This window comes from Lates calcarifer, linkage group LG11, assembly GCF_001640805.2.
Source record: "Lates calcarifer isolate ASB-BC8 linkage group LG11, TLL_Latcal_v3, whole genome shotgun sequence".
NCBI classification, from domain to species: domain Eukaryota; kingdom Metazoa; phylum Chordata; class Actinopteri; family Centropomidae; genus Lates; species Lates calcarifer.
In genome coordinates this window covers 17702074-17722547 of record NC_066843.1, presented here as the reverse complement: position 1 = coordinate 17722547, position 20474 = coordinate 17702074, and the positions used below count along the sequence as shown (strand labels likewise).

The following is a 20474-nucleotide window of genomic DNA, read 5'->3' as shown; positions in this document are numbered from 1 at the left end:
TTTGGAAAAGGATCTTTAATAATATTTGGAGTTAATGTGCTAAGGCATGCAAGTATTGTGCAATAGGACTAAAACCTTCATTTCTGTGTTTAAGAGTGTTGTCCATGTTAGGCTAGCTTAATGTTTGCATGCTAACACTGATAACAGAACCTGTGCCATGCCCAAAAACATCCTTCAACTCTGTCACAATTACACACGGAGAACAATACTTGTAAATTGGCCTTTTCTCTGTCGCCTCCAGTCTTTCTTGCAACATAAGCTGGAGTGACTTTGGTGAGAGCTTTCTCTGTATACAACCAGACCATAAAACAAAGAGATGTATTTGGGGGATCTCAAAAAATCCATGCTCTGCTACGATCCAGTGTCCTCTGGGTAAAGGCTGCATGTTTTGAGGATTTTGTTTTGTTGAGCTCATAATTCAAGACAGACACGATGTTTCGAGCCAGAAAGGTTTCACTCAGGCTTTTAAGAGCATACTGAAAAATCTTGTTCTGCTATGTTGTGGATGGCGGTTTGGAGAGGTGACTCAATGTTTTGAGAAGAGTATGTTAGCTTTGATTTAATGCTCGTATCCTTCATGCGTGGGCTGTTGGACATCATGGCATGAATGTTGATCAGAATGGAAGACATGCAGAATACAGTGGGTTTGTTCAACACATACAGTCTTTAAGTAAAAGGTGATGAATCTGTCTACTATCTCAAGACATACATAATTTTTGGCGTTGATAGTTTAGGTTCAATATTCAGATATTCAGGGAAGTTCATCCTCAATAACTTTTCATCAGTCTTCACCAGATTAATCGTTCAGTGCAGAATAAAACATGACTGATGTTGAACGGGCTGCCATCTTGTGTGACTTGAAAGTGGACTGGAAACTGACAAGTGGAAGTTAGAAGTTCATGTAATACGGCTGAGACAGTTTGACATATTTTGTCAATAGTAATCCTCAACTCAACTAGAACTCAATTTAGACTTAATTCTTCATTTTTTGATTATTATTTGATTAATTTATGGTTCAAATGTCATTTTATTTTATTTTGTCACCGTCTGGTGGAAACTCACTTTTATTTATCTTTGAATAGATCAATGCTATTGGTCACCCTATGTCTGTCTTTGACTTTTATAAATATTTAACCAATTAAAAGTATTAACAAGAGCGTATGACTAAATCTCGCAGTGTCATTTTAAAAACACAAAGAGTTACAGTTTTGGACATACAAGGTTTTCTTCCAACAGCATGAGTAGCTAAACTTAAACATACACATATGGGGAGTATAAATGACAGTTGAAGACAATTTAACATAGGACATTGGGTCAATCTAGGCACTGCTGACCTCCAGTATAATTCAAATATAGGTATGAGCACGGATATTTTTGAGACATTAACAAATACAAATACAGACATGAGTCCTGAAATGCTATTATCTGGGCCTCATCTCTGTTCATCAATGCAAAGCATAAACACAACAGACAACAATGTACTATGCAGTGAGTGGATCCTGAATGGCTGGGACAGTTCAAATTGTTTGTTTTCTTGGCTCTTTATGTTTGTTTGTTCATGGGGTGCCTTATTGTTCATTGAGCCAAGATGAAAAGAGATGCACATGTTTGTGCTTATGTGTGGATCCTCAACTCTTTGTGTCCACCGTCTGTCTACATGGAGCCGACTGGAGCCGGGACTTCCAGGGTGGCATCGGGACCACCTAGTGCGTGCGCATCGAGAACCCCTTTTGAGGCACTGAAGAAGGGGAGGCTGGGAATGACTAATGGGCCAGCGGAGTGACACGCTCCGCAGCTCAGCTTCAGACCCCCAGCCAGCTCCCCTGCTGCGCTGCCACCCGACACAACCGGCTCAGTGACAGCGCCGTTTATACGCCCACACACAACACACTTTCTCAGTGTCACTTACCCAACTTACCCCCTGTGCCACTTCCCCCTCTCCCCCCAAAAAGCATTAAGGAACTCAGCAGTGGAGGCGTAAGCTCCTTTGGCTGGTACCATCCTCCCTGCTGCGCTGTCGACACAGGGGTCTTTTTACTGGACGGACAAAGACAACAACTGGATCAACTGTACTTGAATAAGGTCTTGATCCTTATTAGAATGACACATACAGTTTTGGGGAAATTCTCAATAGTTTGGAGCCTCATGTGTGCCATTTTTCTTTAGTTTCACTCCTATTGACTCAATAACATTATGTAAGTTAAATGTGACTTGCTTAATACTCCACCAAGCATCAGCAAGGTCAGCTGCTAATTACCTTGCTTCTCTTTTCATTAACAGTCTCTTATCTCTAGAACACTTTAAAACAAACAAAATGTAGACATAATAAGCCCAGCCCTTGAGAAGGAAATGGAGTAGTTGGTTCCTGTGTCATATTTATTTTTCCATATAAATTCTGCACAGGCCTCTGCGAAAGGTCTCCACTGCTCCATAATGGATCTCTACATCCTCCTGTGTGCTGCCTCCATTTCTCACATACCCCTGTGACCAATTCCTTTCTCAGAGAGAATGAGGAACCACTTACTGGATCTGAGGGGATATCCAGCAGGATAGATAGGGGAGACAGGAGAACACTAGCTACTAGACACCGGTCCCTGCATGACTATAAATATCCCAGGGTTCAACATCTGCTCAAAGGAGAGAAAACCTGGGGATTCATCAATTGCAATCCTCCCTCTGCACGCTGTGTGTTTGTGATTGAGGCAGATCTCCCGGTCAGACTGGGAGCAGTGAAACCATCCACAGACAGGGGATTAAGCCGCCCTTTCAGTCTTCCATAACTCTTCCAGTCTGAGTGGGCATGTAGATAGGGGTGTGGACTGCCTGTTCCCATCCTCTTCTCATCTCTTGTCCAGGTCACCACAGCTACTGTGGAGCAGATGGCTCACGACTCCTTCACATGCTCGCACCAAACAGGAGAAAGTGACTTCCTTCCTCTCATGATCAACCGCGCTCGGAGACGTACATCAGACGCTTTCCTCTCGTCTCTGCTTGCAGGAAAACCTCAGGAACCTCAGTGTGTGATGCAAACTCACACAGCTTGTAACATGCACACATGTGTCTGTGCGTGTGTGTGCCATGTGGTTTATTTACACAGATAGTGAGGCACAATTTCTCATGATAGTGAGTCAGAGATAACACGCTGTATCTGGTTCCCACTTAGACAAGCAGCTGGGAAAAAGAATGACCTCAGAGCAGTGAGGCCCAAAGACCATGTTAGATTACAACTGTGATCTACAACAAGCCTGGAGTGCCTGTTCTCTGTTACAGCAGGTTTTTATGTTCAAGGAGTGACAAGAACAGATCTGAAAATGCCTAAACAATGGACCTGTCACACTGAACAGAGGGCAGTAAAAGATACAGAGGTGGTTGCAAGGTTTGGGTAGGATTTCATTTGACTAATGGAAATATGCTTATAGAAGACACTGTGTTGTGCATACTGTCTTCTGTTGCTTTTAAGTTATAGTCCAGATTTCAATCCTGATTGATTTGGTGACACTGGTGGTCACTGGTGGAAACAGCAAATGTGCTTTAAAACTGACAGAGAAGCAACTGGTGTATCTGTTTACAGCACAACCAATCAATTAGCTAGTGTAACAAGTAGTTTTCCACTCAACTCCAAAGCAGTAGCAGGAGTTGGTTTCATTGCTTAGAAATCACAACTTTCATCTAACACCTCAATGTGGCTGTTCCTTCTTGATCCATTACACCCTGCATTATTAAAACACAGATCCACTGACTAAAAATGCCATGAAATGATAGTTTTCTTGTTTTGTAGATGCATTTTTAATTAACTGTTGCAGTCAGTGCTATCCTCTGTGACAAATTCCTAGCTCTTCCTAAGCTCTTTCCTATGAGTGCTTCACGACAAAAACCACCCTGTGTTTTGCCAGTTTAATGTTTTTACTGTAAAGCTTCAAATTAGGAAATATTTGGTTTTCATTTGGAGCAACTTAATATAGCTGTGATACTGAACTGTAGGAGAGTGAGCAGAAAACAATGAGGCTGATATGAATGAGATAAAATTAGAAGCAGTACATGCTTCATTGTTTCCTGTGAATCCCTCCAGTGTGTGAAGACAATCTGACTCCAGGACATGAATGGCAGACTCTACCACTAACATAAAAAATATTATACAGAACAGTAATTAACAGTAATAACATTAACAGAGCAATTGCAGAAAGAATGCAGACCATAAACAGGATCGGAAACTGAGTTTGATTTCATTACAACTTTAAATAGGATCTGCAGCAATTAATACTACATTTCCATTAAGCTGGGGGCCTTAATATAGAGTGATGATGAAGATGATGTAGATGATGATCTGACATGTACAAAACGTAGATGGTGTTAATTCCTATTGTGAAATGAATTACATGAAACAATCCAAAGAGTTAAGTCACATGGGTTTGACTGACAGAGGTAGAGGCTCCTCATACTGGATGTCTGCATTAATTTGATTTGTTTTACTTATTAATACTGTGGTCAAGGTTCACTGGGTTCCTGCTAAGATTGCCAGCGGGTGGCATGCTTCAGGAAGAACCAAGCCTTTTCCTCTTCAAATCAATACCATGTCCTGGAAGCCACCTAGCAACAAGCAGAACAAACTTTGGGATAAAAATGAACACAGTAGTAAGGACCAATTACAATGACCCCTCAGCGTTTCCATAAAAACAATTATTAACCATTCATTCCGTAACTATTTCCCTCCCATCCGGAGAAAATGTGACCACAGAGTTCAGTCTGTACCCTCTTTTCCGGAGGTGGTATTCTTTAGATTTCCTTCATTAAGCCACTTCATGAGTTGAACACCTCCTTTAATTTGTGTAGGGAGTGCACAGTATTGTAATGCAAGGACTCAATGAGCATCTCAATGAACTGAATAAAAACTGGACAACAACAGCACTTAAATTTAATCTCTGATCATTGAACTATAGGGTTAAATGTTTTGATGCAATCTAAAAACACACAGGAGAGATATTTTTGACATGAGGATGTGGCTGGTTATAAATAGACCCTTGGAGAAAAGTGTAAAAAAGCACAATAAACATGCCACAAGAACGATGAATTGTCACCTCAGCTTCATGATTTACAGTCTAGTGGCTTCCTGCCTCCATCTCCCTTATTCCCACTGCACAAGAGAACACACTGGAGGAGCCGCGTGCCGGAGTGTTAAAATAACCTCCCTGCTCTGTGGGGAAGAGTTGGACCTCAGCCTAACACAAGCCAGTATAGTCCCGCAGCAACCTGGCCCTGTTTAGATGTTTATTGCAGGTTTAGTCTGGAGAACGTCCCTTCAAACCACAAGCACAATTAGGTTGCATTCATGTAATGTCAGGTTTACTGTAAATACAAGCTGCCAACTGGGAAAGCTATTCAGGTCAGCCACAAGTTGGTGATTACAGTTGGGATAAGTATGGGATTTTCAGATGTCTCCGTACTGTATCAACATTCTAACCAAAATCCCTATTATCCAAAATCTACTCATACGGCACAAAGAGTAAGAAATACAGTAATTTAGACAATTTGGCTCAAAGGGTAGAGTAGGTACAGAAATAATATGGTGCTACTAAGACCGCAGTACTCACAAATATTATGTTTTGCCTGTCATAGCATCCTGTCCACCAACTAAAAACCTTTGTCCTGCTGAGTAAAATTGCATAAGGAGATCCTGCATCATATTTTAACAGCATGAGGCTGGTTAATATCCAGCCTGACCTCTAAATGCTCAAGTGATATTTAAGGATCTTGGCAGCGATATTTGTAGTTTTTCCAGACAATATGTTTCAGACCTACAAGAATATGAATGTATAGTGAACCTCTTATTGGATAAATAACAATTTATGTAAAGAAATAGGTAGTTAAGATTGCGCGTCAAGAAAATACTTTAAAACAGACTCCCAACCAGAGATACTGGTACCCCATGGGTCAGTACTAGCTAAAAATACTGCAGCTCAAAGCTAAATGTCATGGACAAATAGTTTAAGTAGATAAAACAGCTGAAAGTAATTTTAAATGGTTAAATTTGAGAGATAGAAGTAATGGATACACAGCTGAAAAAGTAAGTCAAGTAAACAGCTGTAACAGTTGACTAAGAAGTAACAGATAGCTGAAATAGCTAAACATTTGAAATAGTTAGCTACGTAAATATTTAGCTAGACGCATAAACTGTTAAAATAATTAGCTAAATGTTGAAGTAATTAGCTAGCAGTAATGGACAAACAGCCAAAATTCTTAAAACTAATGGATAAATGGTTGGAAATTGCTAGCTAAATTGTTAGCAACAAATAGTTACTTATAAAGAGGAGTTTTAAAGGTCTCACATTGTGCCCCCCTCCCTCAGACAAAATTGAGGGCTGTGGGGGAACAACAAAAAAAAAAAAGCTTTTTGTATCAATGCAGTCCACCCATTCGCATACTATGAAATTTTCCCTTAGAAACACAGCAGAGGAAACAGAATTTACTTAACGAGCTTAATGACCATGGACCTTTTCATCACCTCTCCTATAAACTTGAGGAAATAGAGCTGAGGAAGGAAAAGAGCAGCACTCCTGTCAGTGCGTTTCCACACCTACACTGTGAGAGCACTCAAGTTCATAAATGAAAATATACAAGGCATCAAACATGCACATACACCTGAAATTAATAAGATTTTATGAGATTATTACTCAAGAGAATATTTTAGCTACAGTCACATCAGGCGTGTTTAAGTGCTGGTAGAGTTGAATATCTATTATTACACACACACACACACACACACACACACACACACATCCCCACAAATACACACAGACAGGAAAAGGAATTATTCCCTAGTCAACGCCCCACACTCCTGCCAACCAGTGACAGCAGGATGCTCCTCCACCACTCCATTAGTTTTATGCTTTAATTAGTCATTTTAAGTCCATTCTTGTTTTCTCCAGTGGTCACTCAGGAAGGAAACCTCACTTTGATAAAGTGACTCCATTCAACATTTGGCTAAATGTTACATTTTAAAAACATGACCTCTAATGTGGGAAGGATCAGGTGTGAGAGAGGCCTTGAGAACTGCCCTGGACATCTGAGGAAATGCTAAATAAAAAATACACTAAAATACATTCTCTCCTTTCCCCCTCTTCTCTGTGTCTTTCTTCTATTTCTGCCTATTTTTTCATGGCACTGCTTCTTTAATTAACAAGTTTACAGTATAGAAAGACAAGACAAATGGGTGATAGAAAACGGGTGACACACAGCAAAGTTTCCAGGCGAGACTGTTGCAATTACAAGTTCCAACAAACCGAACCAGCAGTACGCCCACTCCCGCCTCCCCTGGACCGCTTCCAACGCTGCAACAAGAGGATAAATGGGCTGAGATATGCTGGCCATTATGCATTATTATTCATAAGAGAGGGTGTGTTATCATTGGCACCACCTAGCATCGGCTGTTTAGAAAGGGGAGTGAATAACTTTGGTCATTACTGATTACACAATTACAAACTGTTGCTGCTAGAAAAGTCTTTTTTCTTATATGAGAAAGGGTTTATGGTTCAGATCAAACATGGCTCATATATATGTATAGTGTATTTGGCATGTTTCACTGTACCTCCCACACATGCAGTATGTGTGAGGGCATAAACAATAAATATGGATTACAATATAATATTCAGAGAGAATACTTATGATAATATGGAGTATTTACCCTACACACTCTATGTACTTCAACCTGGTGTCATTAAAGTCTATTAGAAAGAACTACTGTTTTTGTCAGAGTCACCACTAACAGGTCATTACCATGACCCACACACATTATTACCAGCTAATCTTAAATTACATTGGCTAATGGTGCATTGCGTGAGCTGATGTCACATTGCATTACCTAATGAAATACACTGTACTGAGAGAGAGCCTGGAGTGGTTCCAGGGCCAGGACTGACTTGGGTGGCTGTTTATGTTGAGGCAGTGCAAACCTGTTCGCCAGGCAACCAAACGCTTTACGAGCAGTTACTCACACAAAAGTATGGGGCGGGTTGATTGCTCAGCTAATTGATCTCCACCAGAGATCACAGAGCTGGTCTCATAAAGACAGGGAACGCCTCCCATGACATCACCACCATGCTGCATGGTGAGAAAAAGCGTGCAAGTCAGCGGAGAGACTTATTCCCAGATTTACAGAGGCAGTCTGCAGAGAGGGGGGGGGCAAAGTGTCAGGTGGAAAGCACACACACACACACACACATAGACGCAAACACACAAATATTAATCAAGAGTTAGAACAAGCAAATGGATCATATTAGGCAGAGTATTCTACCTCTAGACTGGAGGGGTTGGTGGCATAAAGACCACCTTGTTGGACCTCAGCAAAATAAAATAACAGACATATGAGCTGCGTAGCCTGGGAAAGATTTGTAATGTGCATTTTCTACAGTAAAATCAGTAAAAAGGACAATTTTCTAACTAGATGTTGATTATTCTTAGCACCCGTGGGCAAATTCTTTGAAGGTCATGGGTCAAACAGATGCTTCCCTTTGAGCCAACAGGTATTTAGTGTCTTGTAAGGATGAAGAAGTATGACAGCTTGAACTCAGATTGTCCAGTTAGAGAGGTCTCTTTAAACACGATGGTAACTTAATGCTTCACGTGTGGTGGAATAACTATTTGTCTACCATTTGTCCTTTGAGTGGAGTGCCATCATTTTGATATCATTATATTTCATTTACATTTCATCTTGTATTGGAACCGTATCCTTGTTATGGTTACAGGGTTTTAAAGGCACATACAAAAGTTTCAGATGAAATTTTTGCAGACAATTTAGGAACTTTTCCCTTGAATTAAGGAACAATTACCACACTTAAATGACTTTTATTTCACATAATCCTGGTTAAATGTTACAATAAGAGTTTTTCTTATCTCTTTTATGTTTCTAATCAGCCTGGACTCCAGCATCTGACATATGGCTTAACAATGATCAGGTCAGTTTTAACCTACACTAAGGCTAAATGTGGACAAACACGGTGAGAAGCGGATTTTTACACAGGTATAAGAACGTGCTCAGGCCTGGTTGAAGTGGAAGAGAGAGATGGCTTTAGATAGCCTTTCATCATGAGGATAACTCAATTCATTAGCTCAGCTTATACCTTTTCATCTCTTATCTGGTCTCAGGGCACAGAGTGCACTCTTGTGTGGTTTGGCAGCTGCTCAGAGGTGAAAGGTGAGCTGAGTGATGGGTCATTATGTTTCTGTGTGTGCTGTTATGGTAGCAGAGCAGACATCCCAACTCCCCACAGGGAACAGAGGTGCTGCTGCCAAATTGGCCATGATGGCATCATTAGACTGATAGCATCTGTCCCAACACAACCAGGCAGATGCAACTCAGCTGCTCTCTTAGCCTCTGCCCTTGACATCACTTCTGAAGTGGACAGTGGTAATGGTTCTTCTCATCTTTGCTTTGCTGTCACAAACTGTAGAAAACAAATGTGATATCACCTGTAGGTTTCTGAAGGATATTGTTAAGCCTCTCATACTTGCTTAATTGTTGGACATACGCCAGACTTGTGATGAGCAATGTGCCACACTGACATGTCCGTGGCTTGACCCTGACCCTAAAATTGCCACAGCGCTGCTAACAAGAGCCAGTCCTCAGCCCTAGTTTTCACTGTCAGTACTTAGCCAAATCTGGCAGCCATATTTGTTGTTTTAACGTGTGGTTATTCAGGGCTAGAACACAAGTGACAGTTCTGATAGTCAGCCGCAATCAACCTGAGTGGTGGAGTTGGCAGACAAACAAAAAAGATAACCTTGGCAAACAGTCAGCCACTGGACTGAAATCAAAATTCATTTTTGCTAAGAAGTAAATATATACAGATCCAAAAGTCTGAGACCACATGAACGATAAAGTGGTCTCAGATTTTGGATCCATCCTTGGTACTTGTTTTGACTTATTTGGTCAAATTTGTAACACCACAACGAAAAAACTTAAGTTGCATTTTTAAAATAATGCTTGTGTCAATACTAATTTGTAGTATCACCACTACCTGAGATGCACATTATTTGTCTCTTAAGACCCAAACATCTTGTGGAGAACAAAGCTGCATTTCAACACAGAAGTTGGTAGTTTTTCTAACACTCTAAGGTTTCTTTTGAAGCCACCATCTAGTGGACATTAAAGGAAATACATGTTGTATGGCACTTGTAGGCTAGTGTCAACTGTTAAAAAACTAAAAGTCCAGTTTTCTGCTTTGGGAACAATTCAGTAGAATGCATGTTGCTTCTGTCCTTGTCCTGGGTAAAAACTAAGTGTGTAGGCTATCCATCCAAACACTATAGCAGCTAATTTTCATGATTAAGAGAAAAGATTAACTAATATTTAGCATTGTCTTTGGTTTGCACACTGTTGCCTATTCATGTTCTAGAGGGACAACAGAAGAAATATGAACTGATGGAATGAGTTGATATGAATGTCTGTGTCCAAAAAACTCTTGCAGCAGCCCCGCTCAGTACAGGGACAGGTGTAGCGAAGCCCATTCCCATTTTTCAAACTTCCTCCTGTGTCTAATATGTGTCTCATTAAAACCAGGTTACATATACTAACTCCTCATGTTCCAACTTGTTTATCTCAACCGTGCCATTTTGTTTTTGACTTGATCAAAGAATAAAATCTTTAAATCATTTTCATATTGGCACACCATTTTGATGCTTTATTTGTTTATGTGACACCAAGGTGACGGGGTTGCTGTTGATGAAGCAGTCCTCAGAGGTCATTGCGTAAACCCGCTCCATTCTGTGCGAGATAAAAATCTCCCAGTAACAGCTCCAATTGTTTTTCTTTCACTGTCTACTTTTTTTTTTTTTTTTTTTTTTTTTTGCCTTGAGTGAAATCATCAAAAGAGGTCCGGAAACTTATAAAAGGATTCATCATCTGGAGGGCTTGTTGCAGAGGTCTTTTGTTGTTGTCCTTGCCCTCATCAAAATCACAGCTGCTGCAGTGATGTGTGATTGAAATTTTTATTATGGGAAGCGTGGGTCTGGTGGAGGTGGGCCTCGAGCAGCTGAGGGTGACGAATCATGGCACTTTTTATGTTTGTGCACTACCGAGTCAAACAAGCTTCATCAGAGAAATTCCATGAATGCTGTATGACAGGAAAGTATGTTTGAGTATTGGCTTCAATAAAGATTAGTCTCAGTGTACACTTGTAGAGCCATGGCAGCTGACACCAGTCCTCTATAACATTGTATTTCTGAAAATGATTTATTGAGCCTTCCCAGCATTAATCATTAATTTCCTTCAAGTATGTGCCATCTATTTTGATGCAACGCGATGTGATCAGTGACTCTAAGTTATGTCTTTATTATCATTACAAAGTGACCACTTCCAGACACTAAAGTATATCACTGACTTATTCATTATCTTATTTGCAAAGGCAATCAAGTGTCAAATGACTTCATCCATCAAAGCTCCATGCAATTCTGTTTTTGGTAACACTTCAGATTACAACCCGCAGATCACAGTGTAATTAACTGATATATTCAGTACTAGTGGATACCTACACCAATCAACCACAATATTATACCACAATATATATGTCTAAAATTGTGTAGGTCCCAAAACAGCACTGACCCACTAGACCTCTGAGGGTATCCTGTGGTGTCCGGCACTGGGATTGCCAGGTCAGCGCCTATTGCTGTGGGAAAACAAAATATGAGGCTAATTCTCAATGGTTACCTGCTTGGTTTTAAAAAGAACATAAAATACTGGGGACAGTAATACATCCAGTGCAGAATCCATCTAACAATCACAACTGATTGTAAAGAAGATCCTGGAACAACTTTTATGTCCTGTCTCATCATTACCAGCTGAGATAATGACCATTACTTTTAAGTACCAGAACAAGGACAAAGCTCAGAAAATGTGTCAGAAAGGTCCCTTATTACAGTGGGAGTCAGGGCTGTGTGGGTTGTAAAATTAAGCATCAACCAGTGTAAGTATGTAAGGCTGTAATCTAAAGTGTTACCTATGTTTTTTTTTTAAATACATCAAAATAAAAAGAACATATGCACTTCATGCATATTAATGAACTCTTGTGACACTTCTGAAACTTCACCCACACATGCAACACAGGTGTTACGCAAGCATTGTGTAACCCTCTATATGCTTTGCAGGTGAGACCTTGAAATGAAGTGTATCTGATGTAGCTACAACAGCATATGTGTATGAGAGCTCAGTGAGAGTGAGGCCAGGGATGTGCAGTATGTGCAGCCTCCTCATAGAAATACGATACTGACTAACTCATAGAGACGTTCACAACAATCAGAGTTAATGTCTGCATGTGTGCGTGTCTCTGAAATATCCAACCACTAAACCAACTGTTGTCATGAAAATATGCCTCTGTAATCTGTTGAGGGCTGAGTGTTGTCTTCTTCTCAGATCCCAGGCTGCGATGAGACATGAACCCTGTTTGATTTGGCGCACGTCGTCGGCTCATGATATGAGTGACTGTACAGGATTATACACAGTGAGAGAGTAATTGATCCTGGATAAACAACAATTGTGCTGGAATTCCATCTTTCTCCATCTCCAAAGAAGCCGTGCATTCTTTTCAGTGCAGATCACACACACAACATGCCTCAAGTCTTTCTCCAATACACACACTTTGTATAGTTAAACATCTGACACCTGTTGACAGGGCTGGTAAATTCCTGCTGCTGCGGCACTGAGTTCTTCAAACCATCCATAACCAGATTTCATTAGAGATTGTCATGTAGCTACAGATGTTTGATTGTTTCTGAAGTGCGCTCTCCTCTCCAGACAGAGCGAAAAACCGCCTCCACTGAGCTGTGGGATGCGTAATTTCCATCCAATATGCACACCCACCACGAGCGCTTCCTTCACTAAGCCTGATAGATGGCACTTGAACATAAATAGATTGGAATAGCATAGCTCTAAGTAGGCCCTTGAAACCAAATGAAAGCAGACCCAGAAAAGACACCTTGCTTCTCTGGATGTCCAGTACAAAATGACAGTGAAAAGCTGGTTTGCAGTAACCAGTCCTTTTATATTCATTTTTCTTGTTCCCAAACAGTGTTACAATTACTGTGACATGTTGGTTTCTCATTCCACACTTTTCTGTCTATTAATCTTCCTATAACCTATAACCTTAGAATACTATAGTTAGCTAAAAGTAATGGATATGTTTGAAATGTTTAGTAGCACAAATACAAAATGCACGCCAAACCAACTTAAAAATGAAAAAAAAATAATACTGTCACTATTGAGAAAAATACTGTAATGCTGTTCTCAACTTTTATAACACGTTATTAATAATAATAATAATAATAATAGTTAGTAACAGTGTTTAAAGTCACAAATGGAACATGACTGGTGGTGTCAATGAAGAGGCACTCGTGAGTTGATTTGACAGGGCTACGGGATTACTTCTGAAAAAAAAAAAGGGCTAGGGACCACTTGCACACAAACTGTTAAAGAGCAAAACCAGAAAGTGTTACCTGTGGCCTGACTTCAGTTATTTGGTAGACGTTTGACAGATGCTGCAAGGGGCACTGGGAACCTGTTGCTCTAAACACAGCTTATCAGTGCTCGAGCTATTGTCACTGCTGGACAACCACTGCAGTGACTGTGTGAGCAGAATGAGGATGTGTGGATGAGATAGCACAGTGTGCAGTAGAAGGGCCCGGGGACAGCTGTGTAGATAGTGCTTATTAATTCCATGACACTCTCAAGCACATGTAAAAAAGCAGCCCACATCTTTACCTATGAGACTGACAGATTCAGATTGAAATTCATGCCATAGAATCACAGACTTCCGCTTTTTGCATTATTATGATATATCTCCTACTTTTGTTTTTTCTGTGGGAGCTTTGGCTGTTTTTTGAAAAGTAATTCTTTGAAGTGATGGATGCAGTGTTACAATAAACACATCTGTTTCTGAAGATTTTGAAAGATAAAAGTACAGTGCCAGCATTGACTAAGAGCAAAAACTAAGAGCATTCCATTTCCTATTCGTGAAAAAAAAAAAAACTGCATTTACCCTCACACTTCCTTTAAGTGGAGATAACATCTGGGATAAGAAAGCAGTAAAGAGTAAGAGGGAAAGGGAGGAGGTTGTGTTAGTGTGTGTGTGTGTGTGTGTGTGTGTGTGAGTGAGAGAGAGAGAGAGCTCTTCAAAGCTTGTGTAGTGTGTGTTGAATCAGCCCAGGGAGGGAAGTGTGGGAGATAAGCCTGTGACAGCTGCCAAACACCTCTGTGTGTGTGTGTGTGTGTGTGTGTGTGTGTGTGTGTGTGTGTGTATGTGTGTGTGTGTGTGTGTGTGTGTGTGTGTATGTGTGTGTGTGTGTGTGTGTGTGTGTGTGTGTGTGTGTGTGTGTGTGGCATCTGGGCCCCCATTCAGAAGGAGTGTTTCTGAATCCCAGCCACCTGCCAGCTCTGGTCCCTTATGGCAGGTGTGAGTTGGTTTGTACGTGATTTAGACCACTGATGAACGTGGAGCATATGTGACAGTCTTATCGCCTGCATCTCCCTGTAATAACATTAAGACAGGCCCAGAGATTACTGAAATGTGAGGAGCTTTGTGGGCTGCTCATATGAATGGCATGCTCTTGATTCAGCCTAATAAAGGAAAAAAGTAACCTGAAAGGCAGAACATCATTAACATGAGGATGGTGACAGTTCAAGAATATGGTGCCCCAAACTGTTCAGTATTAAATAAATGATTAAATAAAAGCAATTGTGAAATAAATAAGCATATTAATTGTTTGAAATTGAATATATAAATTAAACAATAATAAAACAACTTTAACTATCATGAAATTATATTTAATTATTCTTATTTTAATAATAGAGTTTTACAGGCCTTTTTATTCCTTTTAGACATTTTCATTTCAAAACTTTTAAGTAAGTTGGCTTTTGTTTGATAACTGATTTTTTTTCTCAGTGACAATTTTAGTTCACATTTATCTTTTTATTACACACAGCCAATTTTGGTAACAGTGGTGCCACACATGCCCCCTCACCTTTCAGTCAATCACATTCACCCTGCCACCTAAGCTAACAGGCTAAACAATAGCTATCAAATTTAGCTAGTTAGCTCCAGTTGGCTGGAACAACAGCAATGTCAAAGTAATCCACAACTAGCTGCTGCTATGCAGAGCAGTCACAATAAATAGGCTTTTCCTTTTTTTTTTTTTTATTTACATAGAATAACAAGCCTGTTACCTATGCAGTGTTTTACTTCTACAATGTTCCTCAGAGAACACACAACTCTGTGAGGAGCAAAATGACAGGAGCTAGCTAACACTGCTAATGGTGTTGCTTCACTACAATGCTAAGTGCTAATCCAAGCTCACATCCCAGCCAACATAATAAACCAGTTAGGTAAGTAGCATGAGCAATCTTGTTAAGCTAAATTGAGGAAGACGTTATTGTTTTAATTACAGTGGTACCCACAAATGGGTTGGTTCAGAACCACCAGAATTACGTCACCGCAGAGTCAAAATTGTGGCTTTTAGCCAGTTAGCTTGTGGCTAAAGGCCAGAGGCTAACTGACAAAATTTGGTAGCAATGGTTGCGCTTTGCTAGTTAAAGGAGCAGGAGGTATGTTGACTCTTACTGATAAAAAAATACCATTGTAGAATAAAAACACACTAGTCAATGGGCATTTTGAAACATAAATTTCTGCTGTGAAATAAATATGACATCAAATAATTATGAAAATGATACTATGAAAATTATATTTATAATAATATACATATTGGCGGTCCATTCATGCATTTTAATATTGAACATTACTGTGAGAGAAAACTTGGCAACAGCCTGAAATCATGGCAATGCATCACCAGTGCGTGAGGAAAATGAACTTCAAGGTCAATATTAACGAGTGAAAATAGCAATGACAATAAATCACAGAATACACCAGTCTCTCAGATGTGTGGGAGAGCGGAAGAGCATTTTCCTGCCTGACATCACCAAGGTTCAGAGGTTAAATTCACAAACAGGTGGCCAAGTGAAAAGGAGCCTGAACCAGGACGTTCCTTTTAGAGGCTCCATTATTCTCATGCCAGACCAAAGCAGGCCAAGCCACGCCATCTGTTTCAGTAACCTGTTGTCTTAATATGAAACTCATACCAGAAGATTGAGACTTCATGATGTCTTTCAAGTTAATGCATTTTCTCAGGATCTCAACTGACTGCATTTGGCTCCAAACCACAACTGCAAATTGGAGGGTCTGTAAACATTGTGTGCTGAGTTCATCACTGTCAGATAACAAGCTCATATTTCCAAAATGTCAACTTTTCAGAAGCTAAGAAAAACAGTGCTGTTTTTCAACTTGATGACACTGCATTTGGTTTCATGAGTCCAAGGGTTTGGAGTTTCTCAGCTGACAGGGGACTGTAACCATGCAACTAGAGTGAAAACATGGAAATCAGCAAAACTGGAATTACATGGTTTTCACATAACAATAGTACCACATGGGATTGCTTAAAATCTGAGCACTGAATGTATTATTTTACTTAAGGCATTATGTCAAACTGAGCTGCAAAATGTCAAGGAGGGAGTTCTTGTAGTATTCAGTGTCTTTGTCTGTCTCTGCTCAGCCTGCCACTGTAACCTGCACGCCCGTCGCTGTCGCTTCAATATGGAGCTGTACAAGCTGTCAGGCCGGAGGAGTGGTGGGGTCTGTCTCAACTGCCGTCACAACACAGCAGGACGCCATTGTCACTACTGCAAGGAGGGCTACTACAGGGACATGACCAAGTCAATCTCTCACCGGAGGGCTTGCAAAGGTAAGAGGATATGACAAAGACTGGATGCTGTAATATTATCTAATTATAAAAAAAACATATCTAATTTGACTTTTTTGAATTTTACGCAGTCTTTGTGTGAGAGATATGAACTATAATGACACTGAAGCTATTGTGCATATTTTCCCAACTTAAAAAAATAGCTCTTTTCCTCTTTTTGACATATCTGGGTTGACATTTTCCATGACAGTGGTTAAAGCAAAATGCAATGACTTTTTTTTTTTTTTTTTTTTTTTTTTGCGTATTTCATTCTGGGGGAGATGACTGTTTTTTTTTGTTTTTTTTTGAAACTGTGTTCAAGGGGTGTTGATTTAACTGTATGACCAGTATGGAGGCTGCAGTTTGTGGTGCTATTGAACTGTACTGCATTATGCCAAGAAGTGTGTCTATTGTTTAGCCTACCCTAACTGATTTGAATGGGTTGGACAAAATAATAGGAACACCTAACAACATAACATAATGTAGTTCAACAGCACCACAAAAGAACGATCCAACACATTTTGAACACAACGAACATTTGTGTGCCAGCATTGCTAGGGGACACACTATCAACTTTCATGGTCAGCCACTAACTGGAACACATAATTACTCTGTACAGCCTACAAACATTGATACAAGACAGTTTTTACAAGCACACATTGTGCTGCTTATGTTCTGCTAGCAAAATAAGCCATTGGTCCCCCTACAACATTCAGCGTTTGGGATCTGTTCAGTTTGTACTCTACTCGAAAAGTTGAAGCTGGCCAGCTTAACTTGCTAATGTTACTTCCCACTAGATATTACTCTTAGTTTGTATTATTGCAAAACCTGCTAAATCACTGGCAACTCCTGTACACTCAGTGTTGTGTTTATCCTACATTATGCAAAGTAGGGGTCTAGCCAGTGTTGGCTGTCCCTCTTTTATGGGTCTAGACATGGTGACACAATAACCAGACATTCAAAACTAACAGCACTGAGAAATCCTGTACCCTCAGCCCTCCATACATTACTCTGTGATTTGAAGAACAGCACAAATGGACTAACACACACACTAAGGATATACATGTATATTCTGAAAAATAAACTTCAACTTCAACAAAGGAATTGGCATTAGCTTCAAACTTTCCTCTAAAATTGATGTTCATCATTCACCATGCTGTGTTTCACACTTGAGGTATTAGAGGAATTTCTTTTTTTTTTTTTTTAAGTTTAGAAAAAAAGCGCCCAGCTGTCTTGGTGTCAGCGAACTGACCCATGCAGCTCCCAAGCTATTCGAGGTCCTCTGTGGATCCCTGACAAGACAAACATAACAAACAGAACAGAGGTGTGAGCTGATCCACTGAACAGAGCAGTGGAAACAACTAGCTAATCGTCCCTCACAACACACATACACATGTGCACAGGTACAAAAACCACCACACACACATGCACAGGTGTGAGCACATACGTCAGGTTTGAGACTAAGCTGCCAAGGATTAATGTGTGGGGAGACAAAAGCTGAGCTCCTTCTGTCTCGTAGCACCTCAGGGAGTAAAGGCAGGCTCCGAGGCCCTGAGCAAACAAACTGCTGTCACTCAATCACTTAGTCCAAACACTCGCCGGAAAAGTATCCCATAGATGCACAAAATACTTGTACATATCAATGCCTGTATCTGGCTATGTGAGAGAAACTAACACACAGAGGAGGATGATATCTGAGATGAATTGTGAAAGACATACCTAACAGTAAGAGTAGACAAGGATCCATGTCCAAAGCTTGTGTAATGAAATTGTCCTAAATTTGAGTGAATTATTATGAAGATGGTTGATGATAGTTTTTTGAGTCAACGTCTGTTAATAGTCTGTTTACATAGGAAAAAATATTTTTTCTGCTGTAGTTCTGTGTGCAACTTTTGAAAAAATATTATTGGATATCATACTACGTTAACATCCTGATCTGTTACCACATGCTAATGATAAATGAGTGACTTTGGGCAGATAGACATATTGTGGTCTTCAGCCACATCCACCGCTGAGCTGTGATTGGCTGCTGACAGGGTCTCAAGATGCCTATCCTCCGGTGCCCCTGTCCTTGGTACACCGCTGGCTATTTAAACACGGAAACAGCAACATGATATTTCCTACTGCGTGCCACAACAGTCATCCCCGCTAAATTCACTCTGACTCACTCAACTCAGATTAAATAAAAGCAAAGGAATGAGCAACATGGCCTACAAAAGTTATTTTGTATGAGAGACAGTCAGAGATCACTGTCAAACAGAGCACTGGGATTGATTTACTACATGTGGTGGTGTTGTGCTGAACATAAACTTGATAGATCATCTGCACTCAAAAATGACAAATGGTTCTTTGCAGCATTGTTTCACTCTGCCAGCCTAAACATTTTCACAAGCTATATTTGGGGAGTAGTTCGGTTCAGGGGAATGGAGCTGGGAGCAGGTTAGTGTAACAGAGGTTCTCACTTTGCCTAATGATGTAGCAACATCCATAGATCTCTGCAAAGGCTTTCCAAACAGCTGGATTGGTAACCTGAATACTTAAAGCCCCTTTCCCCCTCCCTCCACATACCCAGCTCATTGCGATGGAATCAAACCCAAACACCCTGATTGCTGCCTCTCTGCTCAGGTGACAAAAACAGGGCAATGTGACATCAGTTACAAACCACTATATTTATTGTTCAAATCAGCCAACCATCTCACTCTGCTGTTGTTGGAGAGGAAATACAGCGCTGCGCCAACACAGCCAGGAGGAAGTCTGCTTTCATTCCCCATTCCTTTACCCCCCTCCCTCCCAAACACTCCACATCTCAACAAAATGTCCTCTGAACGATTTGCTTAATAGCTGGAGGTTTAATGAAAAAAATGGCTCTTCTGCACTATATAGCACTTACATCTCCAGTGGCAGTGTGGAATGCCTCATGCTTTATTTCCCAGATTAACAACTTCACCCCTCATCAAGCGCAGTGTAAACATGGCTCTTGGAGAACCACAGTACGCGCCCCCCGCCCCTAACAGTTTGTTTTTTTCCCGGTCCCCTCATATGTTTGGCAGTCTAAGCCTTTAACTAGGCACAGCAAGTCCACAGAGATGAAGCTGGTACATGGTTCATTGCACTGCACTCCCCAAAACCCCTCGGCAAACATTCAGCTCCACAGGCCCCCCACTGCAGGTTGAAATTAATTAATGTTTCCAGTTTGTAGCACTCCTGGTTAAGGCTGTTGAGACTGTAGTAGTGGTAGTCAGTTGACCTGGCATCAAAAGTAAAAAAAAAAAAAAAACAAGAAAACAAAAAACAACTAAGTAGCAATATGATATTTTATTGCTTTAAAACTTTATTCAGTCCATGACATTTAAAGTAGTTTCAGTCTGTTTGTAGCTTCTGAAAGGAGTAGTTTGACATTTTGGGAAAAAGGCTTATTTGCTTTCTTAGGGTTAGATGACAAGTCATTCTCATGACTGTACAGTAAATCTGAAGCTATAGCCAACAGCAGCTGGGAAGCAACTGGCCTGTCACAAAATCTAGGTACCAGCACTATCTACTTAACACATTATATCTTTTATGTTTGATCAAAAACCAAAGTGTAAAAATAAACACTGCATTTTTGCAAGGGGTAAGCTAAGCTGTAACCACACAGAGCTAAAATCATGACATCACATTTGCGCTAGCCTCCCTTCCACAAGCTTCTTTAATTCAATGCAATTTCT

General features: G+C 40.4%; 1 protein-coding gene across 1 annotated transcript in view; it reads left to right on the top strand.

Moving 5' to 3' along the window:
- The window catches only part of ntn1b (netrin 1b), a 43626-nt gene that overhangs the window by 8371 nt on the left and 14781 nt on the right, over positions 1–20474 (top strand). Inside the window, 1 exon segment of the mRNA XM_051074005.1 lies at positions 16585–16773. Within this exon segment, the coding sequence (XP_050929962.1) occupies positions 16585–16773 (189 nt within the window).